Below are 21,319 nucleotides of genomic sequence, written 5' to 3'. Positions count from 1 at the left end.
TCCTGATAATAAGAAATAACCACACTCTAATGAGATTTTACTAATATAGTCCTCATTTTAACTCTATTTCAATCGATATTTCTGAATGCCTGTCAGGCTAGCTAACCGTCGAATTAATATTCGCTACTTGATCTTTTCTAATTAAATAATTTATTAGGCGTTTTATGTGTTGGGTAGCGTTGCTAATGCACTCAAACGATGTCGCAACTAGCCTAGTCATAACTTTACTCACATATTGTGAAACAGACGCTTATATTCACTACGCATCCCAGTATTTAGCACTTAATAAACTATCCAAAGCGCAATCCTTAACAGATAAAACGTTCACATACACTTTTACGATGGATATTGACAATTTCATAATATCCTCATTTTCGTTATGCATAGAACAACGCCTGTTACGTCGTATTATGTGTATTAAATTATATCATTGACTGAATTATTTGTATTGCGAATATATAGGTAAATCTCAGTCAAAAGATATAGCTTCCGGATAAGTTATAACCCCCTATAGCCCAGTGGTTAGTGACCCTGCCTACTGAGCTAGAGGTCCCTTGTTTGAATTCCGGTAGGTACAAACATTTATATGATGAATATGAATGTGTTTCTGAGTCATGAATGTTTATAAGTATTTATGTATGTTTAAGTAAGTATATCGTATTAAATATATCGTTGTCTTGTACCCATAGTACAGGCTATGCTTTGTTTGGGGCAAGATAATTTGTGTCAATATTGAAAACAATATGTCATATAAGAAAACCGTCTCCGAAACCACGCTGCATCTCATGGTATTGGTATTATTCCGAACAGTTCTGTAGTTTTCGAAGTATGACCGAAGAAAAAACAACGGCTCTCCATTTATTTGTATAGATAAATAAATTTCGTCCGCGATAAATTACGCTGCATGCCACCACATTAAAAAATTCCGAAATTATCCGTTCAAGTTTTTATTAGTTAAACAGTCTTGTACAGTATATATTTTTTTAATGTAACTATGATGTAATTTGACGAGCTAAGTGCTGCAGCTACTATGTAATGGTAAATTGTGCTGGTATTTAAAAAGCTGCTATAAATGAACATTAATCCAGAAGGAATTATTACACAAATATCTATTGACCTAAGTTAAAAACGGGACAGAAGTGAAATCAGGCGAGGTTTATTGACAGAAAGGAAGCTGAATTGTAGCTCTAAGTAGTAAGAGTGGCCGACTAGAAAATTTGTTACGTTTATATTCGACGACCTGTATAGCCGAGTGGTTAGCGATCCTACCTACTAAGCTAGAGGTCCCGGGTTCGAATCCCGGTAGGTGCAAGCATTTATATGATGAATATGGATGTTTGTTTCCGAGTCATGGATGTTTAAATGTATTTATGTATGTTTAAGTAAGTATATTGTATTAAATATATCATTGTCTTGTAACCCATAACACAGGCTATATATGCTTAACTTGGGGCAAGACAATTTGTGTAAAAAGTGTGTCAATATAATTATTATTATATTTCGGTACAACAATATTCACTAGAAATAATTTATATGGCAAGAAATTCAATTCATGTGCAAAAACGTGAATTTTATTGACGTTTCTAGGTATCCAGACTATATCAGGGATTGGTGTTCATTGCACCTTTGTAATATCGTCAGTCGGACGCTATGTTTTGATTGGCACCATGCCGCGATATTAAGTCTGAGTCAATCAATGACGTTCTACACATGTGGACAATTCACGTCATACAAAAACATGCCGAAATGCCACATGACACCATAATAAGCTTCGACTGCCATGAATATACATTTCTGCGTTTACTCCAGTTGTTTAAGATATTATTGGTCAATAGGCAGCAATGTAAATATTTTTTCAGTTGAAGCTGCGTGTTTTGATTTTAGAATCCGATTTGGACATTAACATAAGTGGTGTAGAAGTCTAGTAATTTTTTTTAATCCTGACGAAAACGAGATTTGCTATGAGTTTTAGGTTTATCAGTCTGTCCCCATTTTCTGATCAAGATCGTCAAGAGGTTTTTTACGTTTTTAATCAAACATCACACCCATATTATAAAGGCAAAATTTTGTATGTTTATATATTTAACCGACTTCAAAAAAGGAGGAGCTAATCATTGTTCACTGGGCCTTTAAAGAAAGAGCGACTGTTTAATTTTTATTTCTGACTGCGTGCTTGTCGCGTCCTTTCATCTGTCTCATTCTGACAAACTTTAATAATAATTAATGATTAATATAATTACCAATAATTTAATGAAGAAATATTCGTTTTACTAAATTAATTACCCTTTTTGCGTCAATCCATCTCATATAAATAAATTAAGCTAATGATAAGTCAAACCATCTTATTTTGCGTCGTTAACGTATTATTTGAGCACTTCTATAAGGCTCACTAAGTTGAAAAGTGTGCTTACATTGTCTACAAGCACACTTTTGCCGGTCCACTTTCAGACTTCGATGATATGCCCATATGTATAGAACCTCATTGGAATCAATACTTGTGTGGGTAGCTTAAAAATTAACACATGGATGTATCGGACAAAAATGTGGCGTCGCTTATTCTCCTAGTTTTCTGAACGAAAGAGAAAACAAAACATGTACCACAATATAATATAATTTTAGCAAAAACAAATGCCTTTTTTTTTAATAAACCCTGTATGCTAGACGTATTTGTAACTACAAAAAACCGACATCGAACATATATTACATATATTTAAAAAAAACATACATTTCATAGTTATTAATTAACTTATATAACACACACAATAAAGAGCTAGAACATGTCAAGAGTTATAAATGTTTTCCATCGTGAAAAATTCGGATAATTGAAAACATCATTATTTTCGCAACAAAAGAGATATCTCAAGAACAGCTTTCTCTGCCTTTAAATTTTCTCTGCATTTTTATTCCCTACTAGCTGACCCGACAGACGTTGTTCTGTATATAATAAATAAAATAATGTTTTTATATGAATTTCTCAATAATATATCATAACATCAAAAATTACTTCGTAAAATATGCATCCTGCTGTCGTAATGAAATTGTTTCACAACAGAACTGTCAAACCGTGCGTCAATAAATTCTCTCATAGAAATTATATATGGACACATCAAAGGAAAAACAAATTTGTTGTTTTCATTTAATTCCGTGCATTTTCCTATTTATTCACCTTTTAAACCTTGTCTGGACTTCCAAAAATACATTCAAGACCTAAATTTTCCAAATCGGTCCAGCCGTTCTCGAGTTTTAGCGAGACTAACGAACAGCAATTCATTTTTATATATATAGACTAGTGGACCCAACAGACGTTGTCCTGTACACACGTCTTAAATTTCAAAAATCGGTCCAGCCGTTAGGAGGTTTTCACTAACATACACATGAGCAGGAGAATTATATTATATGCCGTCCATATTGAGAATCTAAACCTATCTCAAATTCACTGAAACAAACAAAAAAATCTCCAAGCCAAGCCGTTTAGGAGGTAGTTTAATTGTGAATCTAAACCATTCTCGAATCCACCTGAAGACACACACCAATCTCAAATTCACTGGAACACACAAAAGTATCATCAAAATCGGTCCAGACGTTTAGGAGGTAGTTCAATTGTGAATCTAAACCATCCTCGAATCCCCTTGAACTCACAGAAAAAATTTCATCAAAATCGGTGCAGCCGTCTGTCTAGGAGGAGTTCAGTGACATACACACGCACACAAGAAATATATTATTTACACCTACCAATTATCATATCACATGATACAATGATACACAATAGGCATATATGGGCAGAGAAAGGTTTTCTTGAGATATCTCATTCGTTGCGAAAATAACCAATAATAATAATTGCGAGATGTTTCCCATCGTCCACTTGTTTCACTCTGGATAGCGCAGACAACACTTGACGTTCAAGATAGCTTCTTATAATATCCAACGGACCATTTCTTTAAATCAGGGTTTACATTGTAAGGGCATAATATCCAACGTAACATTTCTTTAAATCAATGTTTACATTGTAAGGGCATACATTTTAAACATATTGAATCTTTATAGGCGGAACCTGACGTCGTAGTAGTCACCTGTAATCTATCTTAATCTAATATATAAAATTCTCGTGTCGCGGTGTTTGTAGTTAAACTCCTCCGAAACGGCTTCGGCTTTTGTGTGCAAATTTTTTCATCCCCCTAAATGTTAAGGGTAGTCCCCTAATTTTTTTTAATATTTAGATATTTTATTTATTTTTTATGATTCAGCGTTAAAAAATACATACAACTTCAAATTTTCACCCGTCTACGATTATCCCTGTTTTTTAATCACCATTTTTATTTTATTCTGTTCTATCCACAGATCCGCAATATGGTTGCAAGATGGCAATCGAATACAATAATTGTAGTACGATATATTTGGTAGGTCTGAGAATTGGACGTCATCTATTTTTATAGCCCAAAAATTTTAATTATTGAATTTTTTTTATTACTTTAATTGGCAATCCAATGTTTGCTGGAACAGCTAGTATTATATATATATTTCCACCTATGTATTGACTCATCACGATATCTCTGGAACCATAAGGCGTAGACTTGAAATTTTGTTGGAATATTCCTTCATCGGGAAGAGGACAATTCAGAAATTTTAAAGTAAAATTTTAAAAGAATTTTACGCAATTCCCCTGCAAGAGTTTTTTTATAATAAATAGAACTACGTCTGTTTGGTCAGCTAGTTTTTAGTTATATTCTCTTAGAAAATTTAAATTTGCAGTTAAAAGAAGTGAGGACATATTATGAACTATCCTATCCCTCAACGTGACGTACCAATCAGTATAGAACAGGTATAAAATTTCACTTACTCATTGAATGGGTGGGATTATCACTTGCGACGGTATTATTAAGGTATATTTATGATATGATTCATTCGGGTGAACGTGACCAATATCTAACAGGTTTTGTGTAGGTTTTTAAGAAAATCCACAAGGAAGAGATTGTTTTATTATGACCAGAACAATGTCTGTCGGGGCAGCTAGTACAAATAAAAAGCACAAGTGTCAGGAAGCTGTTTACGTAAGCGCCGTGTTACTTTTACGGCCGTTCCCAATATTCAGTCTGATCGTATCTCTTACTCTACAATAAACTTATCGACGGTAACTCACCTTATCCGTACACGCTGTCTTTCAATGCGATGACATATAGATGAACAGCGATAGAAGTTTGTATGGAAATTGCAATTCACGCGTCCCAATATAAGGCGATAACAATGACTTATCGGGTATATTGTGACAACTTCAGATTATTGACATCTAATTACTGACAGTAAAAGGTAGTAATTTATCTCTATCTGTAGATAGTATAGTGGGAACGGTCGTTAGTCAATTTGTTATAGTATAAATAAAAAAGCGTTACTCAAACGGTAACAAAAAGTTATTGTGCACATCGTTTCACCTTCTTTTTTTTAAATTAATTATAAATATAAAATAAGTTTCTTGGATTAACATATTACGTGTGTGTCCTGAAGTTCTAAGAATTTGTTCGCGGTAGGGTGAAGAATGTGCTGGTTGCTTGCGTAGCATGATAGCTCTTATAACGATATAAAATGATGCGATAGGCGAGAAGCCTTCATGAACATATTAGTTCAGTTCCTTTTATTATCATTTATATAGGACCCTGGAGCTTCAGAAAACTTCACTATTACGTTATAAGCATTGAACATAATGATATCCTACGTGAATGGAAGGCTTCCGGATCAAACATCAAAATGGTGGTTCCACAGGGCTCCATTTTAGGACCCTATCAATTCCTGATTTATATCTATGATCTCTCTCCCTAATATCGCTAAGGAAAAATATCGAGTTGTTTATAATACACCGTTGTTTACCAAATTTGGATGATGTTTTGACTAAACTTGTAAAAATTTGTTTGATGCTAATACTTTTTACATGTAAAGAAACAAGTGCATTAAATTCACTTTACCCAATGTTAAGCAAGTTTTAATAAATGCATAGCTTAAAAAGAAGAAAATATATAAAGTTGATACCGCTGTCTTTCTTATAACCTTAGACGCCTTTCCCAATGGGGCCTCATATATGCCCCATACGCAGTAAAAAAGTATTTCCCCTTAGATAAGAAAGAAGGGTACTTCGAAAATTCGCCTGATTTTTGGATACGAGTTCCGATGCGGAACTAACGCGGCAGAAACAGCTCGCAATATCAATGTTACGTTTGGAGAGAGGACTGCTAATGAACGCACCGTGCGATTTTGTTTTAAACGCGTTCGTGATGAAAACTTTGATTTGAAGAACGAACCACGTGAATACCGCCCACAGGTGAATAATAATGCATTAAAAAGATGGTGGAAGCCGATCCGAGGAAACTAGCGAGGAAAAACTACCCAGGAATTAGCGGCATAGTTTAACGATACCTTACGAATAATACTGACTCTAATGCGTCAAATCAATAAAATAAAAAAAATATGAAAAAAGGGTGCCATCATGCTTTGACTGATCTGCAGAAAGAAACGCGAGTTAAAACTTGTGTTGCCTAGTTGAATTGATACAGAAATGAAGGAATATTGGATCAAATTGTGACATGCGATGAAAAGTGGATTCTTTACGATAATCGTAAGCGAAAAATGCAATGGCTGACCCCAGTTCAACGCCCCAACAGTGTCCTAAGCATGCAAAGCTTACCAATAAATAGGTAATGGTAACTGTTTGGTAGTCTGAGCATGGTGTTATTCACTATGGCTTTCTCCGATCTGGTCAAGCAATAACGACAGATGTCTACTGTGCTGAACTCCGAACACTGATAGCAAAACAAGCAGTGAAACAGCCCCGACTTATGTATCGATCTTCATCATTATTGCTCCATGGTAACGTGAAACCTCAAAGAGCACGAGAAACCGTTTTAACTCTACAGGAACAGCAATTAGAAACCATTAGTCACCCTCCGTATTCGCCAGACCTTGCTCCAGCGGACTACCATTTTTTTCGTGATTTGAACAATTTTCTACGTGATAAAAAGTTTTCCTCTCAGGAGGCAGTAGAAAATGCTTTCACACAGTTTGTCGAATTTAGATTAACGCAGTTCTATCGCAAAGGCATAAATGACCTTCTAATTCGATGGCAGCAATGTATATATAATAAAGGTAATCATATTGATTAAATAAATATGTTAAATTAAAAAAATCGGCAATTTCATACTCTAACCTCTAATATATCGTGTTGTTCTGGACAATATGTGTATTTTTTTATGAAAATAATGGCCGAGACGAGCGTTCAGCTGATGGTAATTGATACGCAATGCCCATTGCAATGTTCAGGATTTTTGAAAAACACAAAAATTCTGAGCGGCACTACAGTTGCGCTCGTCAGCTTGAGACATAAGATGTTAAGTCTCATTTGCCAAGTAACTTCACTAGATCCGACGCCCGACCGGATACAGTAATGTTAACACATTACTGTTTCACAGAAAAAATAGGCGCCTTTGTGGTACCCATAATCTAGCCGGCATCCTGTGCATAAGAGCCTCCCACTGGTAAACTACTGTACTGGTACTGGTGTGAAGTATGTCCATTATTGTTACAATAAAAGTTTAACAAGGTGACATCAATAACCATGATTCATTGAAACAATCAGTTCATACACATTAATATAATTTCTAAAACCTTATAGCATGGCTGATAAAGATTAAATTTCACAATAAAAATAAATCATATTTCATTACAAACAGGACACGAAATTGAACGAACAATTAAACTACCGGCGAATTGCATACCCACATAACATGTATAGGAGATCAGCGGACAACGAACATAATACTGTGATAAATATTCTTTTAATAAAATGAATAACATACATACATACATACATAGCAACATAATTACAGTTTAGTAATTGTACTCGGGCACACCATACTATTGCAGTACCCCAAAAATTCTTACGGTCGTCACCTTGAGACATACGATGTTAAGTCTCATTTGCCCAGTAATTTCACTAGCTACGGCGCCCTTCAAGTCGAAACACAATAATGCTTACACATTACTGCTTCACGGCAGAAATAGGTGCCTTTGTGGTACCCATAATCTAGCCGGCATCCGGGCAAAGGAGCCTCCCACTGGTAAGCCTTCGGTTATACTGCGAAACCTAGTGAAGCGATCGGAATAATACTTAAGCTGGGTTGTCTGTATCATATTAGCTGTTTAAGGTTAAAGTCAAATTTAAAGTTAACACTTACGCTGACTTTAATAGACTGCGGAATGTTCACCATCCTATTCCTTTGCATAGTTAAAGTTTAATAAGTGACATATCATAGCTCAAGAACCCAATGCTTGATTCTGTAAGTACGTGTTTCTTTGATAAAACTACTTTTAAATAAATATTGAGGGAGAATGCAGAATAGGTTGCTTGAAGAAAATTACCGCCGCAATCACCTGTATTTTTTCATAATAATTAATTTTCTGATTTTAATTGCCATTTTGTTTTTTTAATAAATATTGGGTCATTTTAAAGGAAATTATGTAAAAAATAAAAAATAAATATGGTTGCCAGCTCTCAGGCAGCCGTAACATTAGGGTTGCCACTTATAAACAGGTATACCTATTATTGTTGATTATATACAGTCACTTTTTTCGCTTTTAATACAAAATTGAAGTTTTATATTGACTACTTGCGGACCCGACAGACGATGTTCTGTACATAATAAATAAAATACTGTTTTTTTTTATGAATTTGTCACTAATATTTTATAACATCAAGAATTATTTCGTGTTGTTATTATGAAATTCTTTCATACAAGACAATTAATATTGAAAATAAAAATAATTATGGGTCCCAAATCGAAATAAAATTATCCTATCTCTCAAGTTGGACTAAACTACACGCCAATTCTAATGGGGATTAGTTCCCCATTAGAATCCGTTGATTAGTTTAGGAGTTCACTGGAAACAAACATCAGGACACTAGATTTATATATATATATATATATATATATATTAAGCTAAACCATGGTTGTCTGTTAAAATATCGGCATTTAAAATTAGTTTTATCAAAAGAAAACACATACTAGCAGAATCGAGCAGTGGGATGCAATATCGAATAATTATTTTCAAAAACATTTACAGGCCGCTACTTAACCTTAACAATAGCTTAATCGAAGATTGGACGGTTAAGGCTGACGGTTTTTATATAATACTAGCGGACCCGAAAGGCCTGTACCCACGTGTTATATTTGACAAATTGGTCCAGACGTTAGGAGATCACTAACATCCATTTAAACCAATCTCAAATTCACTGGAACCCTCTAAAAATTTAGGAGATAGTTCAATTGTGAATCTAAACCATCCTCGAATCCACCTGAACACGCACAGAAAATTTAATACAAATCGGTCCAGCCGTTTAGAAGGAGTTCACTGTCAACACACGTACAGAAGAATTATATATATAAAGACTAACTGACCCAGCAAACGTTGCATTGCCTATATTAAAATCGCGATACAAAAGTAACTGTTGATCGTAGACGGGTGAAAATATGCAGTTGTATGTATTTTTTAATGCTGACTCATAATCAAACAAATGCAAAAATAAATAAAAAAAAATTGGCGTGGACCACCCTTAACATTTAGGGGGATGAAAAATAGATGTTGTCCGATTCTCAGACCTACCCAATATGCACTCAAAATTTCATGAGAATCGGTCAAGCCGTTTCGAAGGAGTTTAACTACAAACACCGCGACTTGAGAATTTTTATATTAGATATAGTCGTAAGAAATTCGGCAGCTGCTAACTGTCTCAGTTTTTCTAACAATCGTGTAAATATATACAGGGTTAGAAATTCAGTCTTATATGGCTTCTGTGCAGTAGTTTATCAATTCTAGACATTCATATTTATTGTATACTAGCTGACCCAGCAAACGTTGGATTGCCATAATAGTTAATAGCTGTAGTTAATCTACCAACTATAGGTAGCTAAAATTGAGTTTGTTTTTTACCTCCTGAGAAAGTTACAAATATACAAAGATTCGTTTTAAAGGGTTCTTCATTATAAACTATTCTTTCAATTTGATTTCTGAACGACTTATGAAAGGAAAAACAATATTGTTGTTTTTATTTAATTTCGAACATTTTCATTTTAAACCTTCTCTGGACTTCCACAAATAATTCAAGACCAAAACTAGCCAAATCAGTCCAGCCGTTATCGAGTTTTAGCGAGACTAACGAACAGCAATTCATTTTTATATCTATACTATATAATATTATAAAGCTGCAGTGTTTGTTTGTTTGTTTGTTTGTTTGTTTGTTTGAACGCGCTAATCTCTGGTACTACTGGTCCGATTTGAATGATTCTTTCAGTGTTGGGTAGTCCATTTATCGAGGAAGGCTATAGGCTATGTTTTTTTTCAATATTAGGGATCCGTAATAAAATTGCTATTTTGTAACACAAGGTGTAAAATCGAAAACCTATTTTTGCGTGCGCTGCAAAAACTATTGACAATAGAACAAAATGATGTACAGGCTATAATCACTTACTTATTATTACTTATAAAACTATCGCGTGAATTATACTTTATATGGCAAAACAACGTTTGCCGGGTCAGCTAGTATATTGATATTATTTTATATTTATTTAATTCATCTTAAGAGTGCATTGGCAGTATGTTTGAATTTGAACCACTATAGAAGGCAATATTTACTATTTTCGTACCTTATTATATTTTTTTAAGTTTATAAAAAAACTGTTTATTAATAGTAGGTACAATTCGGATCTGCACTGACCGGCAATGGGCGAAACAGTTTTTGGTTATTATAAAAAAAAAAATGATGGCTATGACTAAACGGCACAAAATGGTTGTTTGGGTAAGAAAATTATCAATGTTAAAGGTTAGTTGTTACAAATTAATATAATGGATAATTATAAAGATTCCTGATTCCTGATTTACTTTAATGGCAGATGCTATTGTGAAATATACGGTAACCACTGATGTTATCATACATATATACATATCTGACGCCTAGAGACTTCGAAACAAATCTTTTCATAAAAAATGAAATCTATCCCTTACAACGTTGTTCTTAATTTATACCGTACAGATAGTACGGGATCCGGCCGCTTGAATCTGCAGGTATCTGTTTTTTATGAAACCTAATTTTTATGAATGATAGAAGAATAGATTTAGGCAGGGTTGCCAGGTGAAATAACCCACGATTATTTTTAATTAAATATGTTGTATCTAATCTATAAAATTCTTGTATCATGGTGTTAAACATTGAACTCCTCCGAAACGGCATGACCGATTCTCATGAAATTTTGAGTCCATATTGGGTAGGTCTGAGAATCGGACAACATCCTGATGTTGACTACCTGTAGTCCACACGAATTTTGTTTTTTAATTTTTTTTGACATATTTTTTTTAATATGATTATGAGTCAGCATGAAAAAATACATACAACTTCAAATTTTCACCCATCTACGATCAACAGTTACTTTTGTATCGCGATTTTAATATCGGCAATACAACGTTTGCTGGGTCAGCTAGTATCCTATATATTCATGTTTGTGCATCATGTTGTCATTAGAAAGAAAATGATTAATACCGCAATGTATGAGTTGCAGCGGGCCCAGGATGGTTACGTATAGCAAAAGATAGAGACAAGTGGAAAGCCTTTGTCGATAAGCTGTGGCAAGAGGAGAACAACCGAATGTCAACGATAGCACCAAGTTAGTTTAAGTTAATGATATTTTGTTACCTCTGCTAAACTTTTGATTGTTAATTAAGTTAAAAATAACAGCAATAAAGGCTTATTTAATTTAATTTTAAACGAGTTGCAATATTACGTTAGAGGTACTTTATTATTTGTTATTTCATGAAATATACTCATATTTTCTACTAAAAGGCAAATTATGGTGGATAAATACTATTTTCTCTGCATTGAGAGGTAGCAAGCGGTTTCGCTTCTTTTCAGAAATAAGGCCAGCTTCAGAAAAAAGTCTTTCGCTGTACACACTGCTACAAGGTGCTGAAAGATAGATTTTGGCAAACTTTGTTAAATTTGGGTATTGTTTGGCATTAGCTGCCCACCAAGAATAAGGGTCACGATTGCGATCAATTCTCATTGACTTGAGATAAAAATCCAGCTCACAGGTTATCGCGTTTCTTTCTTCACGTTGAACCTGGTCAGTATTGTTTTCATTTGCTACCTCATCAAAGCAATCCCAAAACGTGTCATGAGGTTTGCGAGATACAGCTGACTCTGTCCCCTCTCCTCTACTCTTTTTAGCCGGTGTTGAAGATGAACTGCTACTTGAGGACTCTTCACTAGACATTTTCAAATATTCCAATAAGATCTCCAAACGGCTAAGTTCCGCCGGATATTCGGCTATTCGGCCACATGGTTAGCCGAATATCCGGTATCCGGCCAAACTGCTATCCGTTTCAACTCTAGTGATGATCGGTCCAAATATATGCATCTCCATCACGAATAGGAATACCGGATGCGCCGACGAATTGTGTAAAAGTTGAAGTATATTATAATAATACTAGCTGACGCAGCAAACGTTGTATTGCCGATATTAAAATCGCGATACAAAAGTAACTGTTGTGTCGTAGATGGGTGTTAATGCTGACTCATAATCAAACAAATTTAATAAAAATGTCAAAAAATTAAAAAAAAAAAATTGGCGTGGACCACCCTTAACATTTAGGGAGATGAAAAACAGATGTTGTCCGATTCTCAGAGCTACCCAATATGCACTCAAAATTTCATGAGAATCGGTCAAACCCTTTCGAAGGACGTTTAACTACAAACAACGCGACATGAGAATTTTATATATTAGATATTATTATTGTATACCAGATGACCCAACAGATATTCCTTCCATAATAAAAAGGCTGATGTTTGCCACTGATTTGTAAAAAGCCGCTGGAACGCGTTCACAAATTAAATAAGTTAAGAATGAAACAAAAATGCACTGAACGGTCGCTGTGTATTAACGATTGTGACTCATGGGTAATTCATTTACGGCCGTTTTCAATAACCTATCTATCCATAGTTTAACTTACGGATACATTGCTGTCACCGTTTACTGACAAGATCTTATCTATCCATAGTTATGTCCAATAGTTATGGTATAATGCTATCTGTCAATAGGTTACTGAAATGTCAGTATGCGTAAAAGGATAGATTTGTCTACCTCTAGTAAGTTAAACTAAGGATAGATAGGTTATTGAAAACAGCCGTTAATGTCGACATTATTGCAGTATGTTGCATTCGTTTAGGTTCCAAGATATATCCTAAAAAGCCAAAATAATGTTTAGGTACGAGTTTGTGAAGGTGATAAGAATTTTCACTCCTAAGGTTTATAACAGTATTTCATTATTATCTGTAATTATTTATTAGATTACTAGTGGACCCAACAGCCGTGGTCCTGTACACACGTCTTAAATTTGAAAATCGGTCCAGCCGTTAGGCGTAGTTCACTAACATACACATGAGCAGGAGAATTATATTATATGGACGGAATTGAGAATCTAAACCAATCTCAAATTCACTGGAACATACAAAAATATCAACAATATCGGTCCAGCCGTCTAGGAGTAGTTCAGTGACACGCACACAAGAAATATATAAGTAAAGATTAAACGTACAATAATTATTATTTATAACAAGCTGACCTGGCAAACGTTGTTTTGCCATATAAATTATATATGCAAACCTTCCCTGAGCTTCAACGAATCTATTACAAAAGATTTCATTGAGATCGGTCGAATAGTTTAGGAGTTATTAGGGAATAAACAAACATACATTCTCGTTTAAACATATAGATAACATTTTGAACATTATTTCTCATTGGCGGTATGGTATTCAAATTATAACAAAATAGAACTATTATACGGGACATATTCAAACATTCAATAAAACCTTTAGAGCATCTACTAGATATTAACAAAATTTTATTTATCCAATGACCGGTTTCGTGACAGTGAGAATAATATATATATTATTCCATGAATCGACGCTGAATGAAGATCAGCATGGTTATTTAAATTTAAAAAACTCATGTAAGTATAGAAAACCCCTGTCTATGTATCTGTCTTACGCTTATATAAATCTGATACTGATGTGCAAAAATCAGGAAATGGATAGAAATATAAATCTGGGATACTCAACTTAGGATTGCAATTGAATACAGAAATCGGGCTTTAATCAGCTTCTGTCAATAGTATCAAGTCGAGGTAGGTAACAGCGAGATATCACCAATATAATACGAAAGAAAGAAAATCAAGGAGTTGAGCTTTAATGAGAAGAAGTGGCAAGAAACTCATTGCCACCCTTTAAATAGTTCACGGGGAAATTCAAGAGTATTAAACAGTCCTAAAGGGACGCACACCAAGGTAACTGTACCTATATTAACAATATGATAAGAAAGAAAAATCATTTGTTCAATCAGGTCAAAATTACACAAATGAATATTAAAGATTTTACTACCACTCGAAAAAAGTTGAGCTTTAACCAGAAGATGTGACAAGAAACTCGTTGCCACTATTAAAATACTTCACGGGGAAATTCAAGAGAAGCGTACACGATATTTATTGAAAAATTGGGAAAAATTATATAACAAGAATGTGTTCTAAACGACAGCTAAGTAAAACGGCGTTGATATTGTGCTACTATGATTGTCGTTTGTAAGTGACACGCATAATTTGCTAAAAAAATGCTCTTGTAACAAATAATTCGAATTGATAAAACACAATCGTAAGAGGAAGTCGCCTGCCGGTATACTGAAAATATAAAAAATATCCGAACGACCGATCGAAATTTTAAGGAATAAAATTTTATCTGGATTCGAACCGGGGTCTTCTGCATTCCGGATCACCCAATGTCCCATCTGAGCTATTATAGTCTTGTATATAGTGGCGAAATATACCTTTGTAATATAATGTTATTGTAGCTTTTTCTCATTTAAACATGGACAAAATTACATTTGTTAAAATTGAAACCTAGTTAGATCGATATCTCGCACCCGAAACTACCTACATGCCAAATTTCATTAAAATCGTTGGAGCCGTTTCCGAGATTCAAAATATATATGCACAAGAATTACTCGTTTAAAGATATAAGATATAAAGTAATTGTTATAAATATAAATCATTGTCAACTATCTATAATCTTGCACTACAGTTGAGACATTTATAATTGGGCCGGGTAATTATATTGCAGCATATCGCATAATAATTATGCGAATGTCAAGACATCTATAGATCTATACGTACGTAAACTTACCTACAAAATAATTTAAAGATTACTTAAATTTTAAGTACACAGTTTTAAAAACAAAGGCATTAATTATTCGACAATATTTTCTCATCGCAAACTAAATGCAAAGTTCAAACTGCGAATGTAAAAAAATACAACACAAATTAACATAATATTTCACAACGTCAATGAAAATAAATATATATTGATATAGTAAACACGATTTGAATAAAGCATTTTTATGTATCTAATCAAATAAATACATTGTTTTCTGATAGTGGGAACGCTCCCAAATAACGCGTCATTGTATTTTGTTAATTCAAAAACTTTTTCAAATCAATTGCTCACCACTAACCAAGAAACATGGTGCCGCAAATTAAAAGTAATCAGTTGCGATAATTCGCGTTCGGTACTCACAGCAGTTCGAAGTGATTGGGGTAGTTGATTGTTGGTTGCAGATCATGCAGTTGCAAATAAAAATCTTGCACCCGCGCGTACTCGCGCGCCATGTCTATTTACTATGCCCGAAGCGGTCACAATCCACGGAGCGAATGCCGCAAATGGAGCGCCGACAGTCGTGAGCGGTTCGTCGCCTGACAACTGCTCACTCAGACTGAAACGGCCGCGGCACTTGCCTCACAATCCTTACAATCTGACGCGGCGCGTAAACGCTTCAGCTAAGCTCTTTCTACACGCTCTCCGGGATCTCAGTTTTTATTTACACGCTAAGCGATGACAACAATACCTATTTGGATCACGGGTTGTTATTAAATTGTCAGAGTTTCTAAACTAAACTTTCAATGCAAATTTGTGAGAAGATACGTCCTTAACTCACGTGTTAATAGCACAAGCAGCCTGAATTTATTAATACATACATTATGATTTAGCATTAATAAATGCAAACTACTCATTTCTACTCTCTTAATATTAATCCCTCTGCATTATTTTATATGACTGCCCAGAATGCTCATAATTCGGTATGCAGCCTTAAAAAATAATTTCTCTAAATCTTTTATTTTACCCTTTTCCCCTGTGGTAAAAAACAGAACGAAGGGACAAATATAACCTATAGGAAATCATAGAGCTACGTTTGAATTGCTTTAAAATTCATTTAAAAGGCTTCAAATAAGGCGTAACTAATTACTAATACAAGTTTAGACGGCGACAGGATTGCAAATACTACGGATACCACAAACAACATTTCTTTGCCCCACCCAACAACTGACCATATATATACAGAGGAGTTAAACCTGTGGTAACACACATATGTAATCATGTTAAATCTGATTAAGTTAAGTACATACGTACTTCGAGAGCTCTGTAATACGACTTTGATAGAAATATCTACGTTTTCAATTTGATATATCAATATCAGAGGGAACTTTATCATGATATAAGTAAGTAGCTTTGTGTCTCATAACAGAGGCTTGAGACAGTCGAGTACACTCCGAAGAGCAAAATTAACGCTCCTAAGTATGAGGGCAACTATCACAGCCATTATAAGTTCCACAGTATGATTTCAGAAGAAATACCAGACCCAACAAAAAAATGAAACAATACTTCTATCAATCTATAATGTATATTATTAAAACTCCGTATTCTTGCAAGGATTATTATTGTATAAAGATAACCCACACAATAATAATTTGTGACTAGACGAAAATAATGATCGCATTTAAAAGACTATATTCCGTACTCACCATTAGTATTGCCTAAATAAGTGAATTGTCAATACAATTTGAAAGACCCACCGCGGTGTCGGGCTAATGAGCATCTATTCAATAATATTTAAGCTACTTATTTTTAGAATGAAGTATCAAATTACTACATACTTTATACCAGACATTCTCCATTTGAATTTCACTTTGAATTTTTGCAAATAAAAGGTTCACAAAACCTGTTTCTACATGATTATATATTTACGTTTTTTTGGATTAGGGGGATAAACGAGGCGTAGCCGTAGGTTCCTTCATGGTAAATGCAGAATCACGGAAGCGTTGCCTGTTTTTTAAGGTAGGTTTTACACGCTTTTTCTGGAGGAAACGTTTGATTGTACGCGAAGAGAGTTCCTTAAAACCGCATGCCACACACCCAAATTATGGAAAGGATGGTATTCAAATCAAGAATTGAGGAAATTGATTTAGGAACCAATCAATTTTTATTATTCCATTTATATCTGAAGCCGTCTGCTTTCTTTAGCAAACATTTTCGCAAGCGATGTGAAACAGTGCACTGAAGTAGTAAGGGAAAAGTCGCTAAGTAGGGAAAACTTACGCAGTCTAACCAGGAGACTAACTAAATTAAACAAACACCTCTCAATCTTAGGTCACAGATATTGCAGAGCGTGTAGATTCTGTAATAGTGCAGTTAATACCTCGTTACACATACTCTCTGAATGTGGCTCTTTAATACGAGAACTTCTTTGGGAAGTCGAATTCTTCAAAAGATATAGTAAGATTCAGGTGAAGAATCAATCTAAGATTAGTTAACAGTGGCTATCACAATAGATCAGGGCTACACTGGTACACCAGTATTGATAGGTTATTGAAAATGGCCGTAAATAAATAATTGTTTTAATTTTAAGAAGTATATTAGATACAAACACCCGATAGACGTTGCCCTATGTCCAAATAAAATTATGTTTATAACAAGAATTGAGTTTGTAAAGCAAGCATAAAAACTGTTCAGCGAAATGTCTGTTATTCTTGTGGTTTTACAAATAGAGGAGGTCTGTTTGAGGATCATCAGCAATCGTCTTGAAATCACATAAACATGTATTGATTCAAACAAGATAAAAAACAATGTTTGAATTTTAAATTTCAACATGTTACGTGACATCAAAAGGAACATACAGTTCGCCCAAATCTGAAGGGCAACCTTCTTTGGGCTGTAATAACAATTCGATATTTTAAGCTTCAAAAAATTCGTACACGTACGAAGTCCGTAACATCTAGCAAAGTATTTATAATTCCTCTAGCTTTAGAAGGATTGGACGCTAATTACGATTGCTTAATCCTAAGCTCTTTTGTTCTTCCATTGTTATTCTAACATAAAAACACTAAATTTTTTTAGTGATTAAGCTCTTGTATGTTTTAGCTTTTTGCATCGCTATTAGGACTATTTAAATAGATCGGCTTGTATAATCTTCTTGTTTTCTTAATTGGATAAAGAAATAAAGAGATACCAATAGCCAGTAGACGAACAAAATTGCTAAATTACGCTCTATTTTCAGGCATCCGACAACGCTGTGACAATATGATATTTGATACTCCATTATGAGTTATAATGTTCCAACCTAACCCTAAATATTATTTCCGATTCGTCGTAGAATACTTTATTTTTCTATATTAACGATATTTAACAGTTTACAATTTTATAAACTAGGCATTGATATACATCGCCATCATCATCAGCCGGAAGACGTCCACTGCTGGATAAAGGCCTCCCCCAAAGATGTCCACGACGATAGGACCTGCGCTGCCCTCATCCAACCTATTTCAGTGATCTTGACCAGATCGTCGGTCCATCTTGTGGGGCGCCGCCAACACTGCGTCTTCCGGTACGTGGTAGCCATTCGAAGACTTTTCTGCCCGCCGGCCATCAGTCCGTCGAAGAATGTGCCCTGCTCGCCCACTGCCACTTCATTTGGGCAATCATTTGGGCTATTTCGGTGACTTGGTTCTCCGACGGATCTCTTCATTTCCGATTCGGCCTCGCACGGAAAATCCCCTCCATTGCCCTCTGAGCGACCACGAGCATTCTTATCCGGCCCATAGTTAGCGACCACGTCTGCGTACCGTAAGTCGAACACAAGCTGGCTGAAAACCTTCGTCTCCTTTTATATACATAGTTATATTTTTATATAAAATGGCAGGCAAACGGGCAAGAGCTGAAAAACCAATCGCCCATGGACACCCGAAAGAAATTAAGAGATGCGATGATTTTAAGGTTGGAGTATGTTCTAAACTTGAAGGTTCTATTATTCTATATATAAGTTTTTTGGATGATCCAGTGATTTTCTAGATTTTACTTCAAACAATCAATAATTATTAGACTTATTCAAAAAAAAAACTAACCATGATACATGTTAATTACAAATCTATGATTTTCACCACATACCACCGCATGCAAAATTATCATAGTTTTAGTGTTCATATTTAAACAAAACAATTACAACAAACTACTGTTTACTAGAGTTTCCTAGTCCCTGCCTAGAAATATGAGAGGAAATCTAAACAAAAGGCATCAGATTTAAATTAAGATCAAATCTTCTGCGGGCATTTGAAATATTTTAATCTCAATTTTCTAAATCAAACCGATGAAAAGGTACAGCTATTTCTACTCGTATATATGTAACGGAATATTTACACGTAATTTTCACCTACATCACGAGGTCTAATTTACTTTTAAAATTCGCGTAGGTCGATCGATGACAAAACAATTAGAATTTTCATCCCTCTTGCATCCTGACTAAGATCTACCGGATAAAACCAATCATAAGTCAATATTTTTTCATAACACCACCGCTTTTTCAAACAAAAATGGACTCTAAGAGACGGTTCAACTATCTAACTTATCCGCTCTTTTTAAAATACACCATAATATATTGTAGTACAAAGAAAAACAGCAGTTAAGTTATAACATTTACGTCAAAGCAAAACCCCGGACGGCTTCCCTGTAAAAGCCTTCAGGGCTATCAGCACAGAGGAGATTTTTAATCGGTAGGGGGTGTTTTACACCCGAGCCCGACGTATGGGCCCCGTTTCCGAGTATTCAATACGTATTTGCCTCCTCTCTAAGAAAAAAAAAAAGAAAAAATCAACTGGGACTTAATTAAAAGAGTATGTTGTAGTAAGTTACAATGTTACCTACCTACAAACATAAATATTGATTTCACTGTAGTAAGATAATATAATTTACCCTTAACAATATCCGAAGCGGACGTCTGGTGTTTATAACTCAGCGTAAGTAAGGTTATATAACTTTAACACAAATAACAAACAATGGAGTATCGAATACCGCAATATTTGCAGGTTGAACAATATTATAATAATAGTGACGATCCGTTCGTCCCTCGCGTCCCTCCTGCCCGTGTATGCAAGCTTGGTGAACAAACCACATTTAAAATGTAACTCTATGTCATAGTCTGATGACATACGGTATTTTACTTTGGGGACATGCTGCCGATGTTAACACCATCTTCACACTGCAGAAGCGAGCTATTCGTGCCATCTATAAATTAGGACCAAGAGTGTCACTAAGGGAAAAATTTAAGGAAATATAAGTTTTGACTTTGACATCGCAAAACATATATGAAAACCTTGTTTATGTAAAAAAAAATATAAATTCGTTTAAAAAAATTAGTGACACTCATAATGTCAATACTAGAAATAGGGATAGGCTTACTGTTCATGTAAGTCGACTCCAAAAAGTCACAACTACATTCAGAGGTCTGTGAATACGTTTTTATAATAAGGTCCCTATTGACATTCAGCAAAAGAGTGGCAATGAGTTTCTTGCTACTTCTTCTCATTAGCTCAACCCTTTACGAAGTAGCGGTAAATTCAATAAGAAACAATATTTATATATTTTTTTTTTGACATTCATAAGTGTCATTTTTGTGACCTACATGAATAAAGTGTTTTTGAATTTTGATTTTTTTTTAATTTTATGGGAAATTTATTGGAGTAGGCGTTACTTTGCGGAAATCCATAATTATCCAAATACTTTGAGTTTTCTTCAGTGTTAATTCTTTAGACTGCGAGAGTGAGTCTCGTGCCAGAGTTTGGCGAGTCAACATCTCCTGAGGATGCTTCGTGTAGAGGCGAAACACGTGTCGAATTGTTTAAAGACAAATATTCGCGAAATCAACACTTAAGAAAACTGAAAACATTTGGATATCTATGGGAAATGTTTAAACCTTGTTTAAGGCTTCGATCGCGCCCACCTGGAAACTCAAACTCAAGCTTTTTCCCCATCAAGACCTTCCAAACGATATATTACGGGGGTCTGTATGTATTGTGGTTGCTGACGAATAAAGTTTCAAACGCCGTCTTCGTGCTTTATATCTTATATATAAAATTCTCG

The 21,319-nt window shown here is 34.7% G+C and overlaps 1 protein-coding gene across 3 annotated transcripts in view; it reads right to left on the bottom strand.

Moving 5' to 3' along the window:
* LOC126978284 (protein cycle) overlaps positions 1–21,319 on the bottom strand; it is a 117,961-nt gene that overhangs the window by 53,436 nt on the left and 43,206 nt on the right. The window contains exon 1 of one of the 3 annotated variants that reach the window (XM_050827032.1): positions 15,650–15,770. The exons of the other annotated variants lie outside the window; for them this stretch is intronic. Within the exon in view, the coding sequence (XP_050682989.1) occupies positions 15,650–15,741 (92 nt within the window). The 5' untranslated portion in view covers positions 15,742–15,770. Of the gene's footprint in view, positions 1–15,649; positions 15,771–21,319 lie in introns of those variants that run through there. 3 annotated transcript variants of the gene reach the window in all.

This window comes from Leptidea sinapis, chromosome Z (assembly GCF_905404315.1).
Source record: "Leptidea sinapis chromosome Z, ilLepSina1.1, whole genome shotgun sequence".
Taxonomy (NCBI): domain Eukaryota; kingdom Metazoa; phylum Arthropoda; class Insecta; order Lepidoptera; family Pieridae; genus Leptidea; species Leptidea sinapis.
Note: the sequence above shows the minus strand (reverse complement) of the source record. Positions and strands in the feature narration are given on the sequence as shown.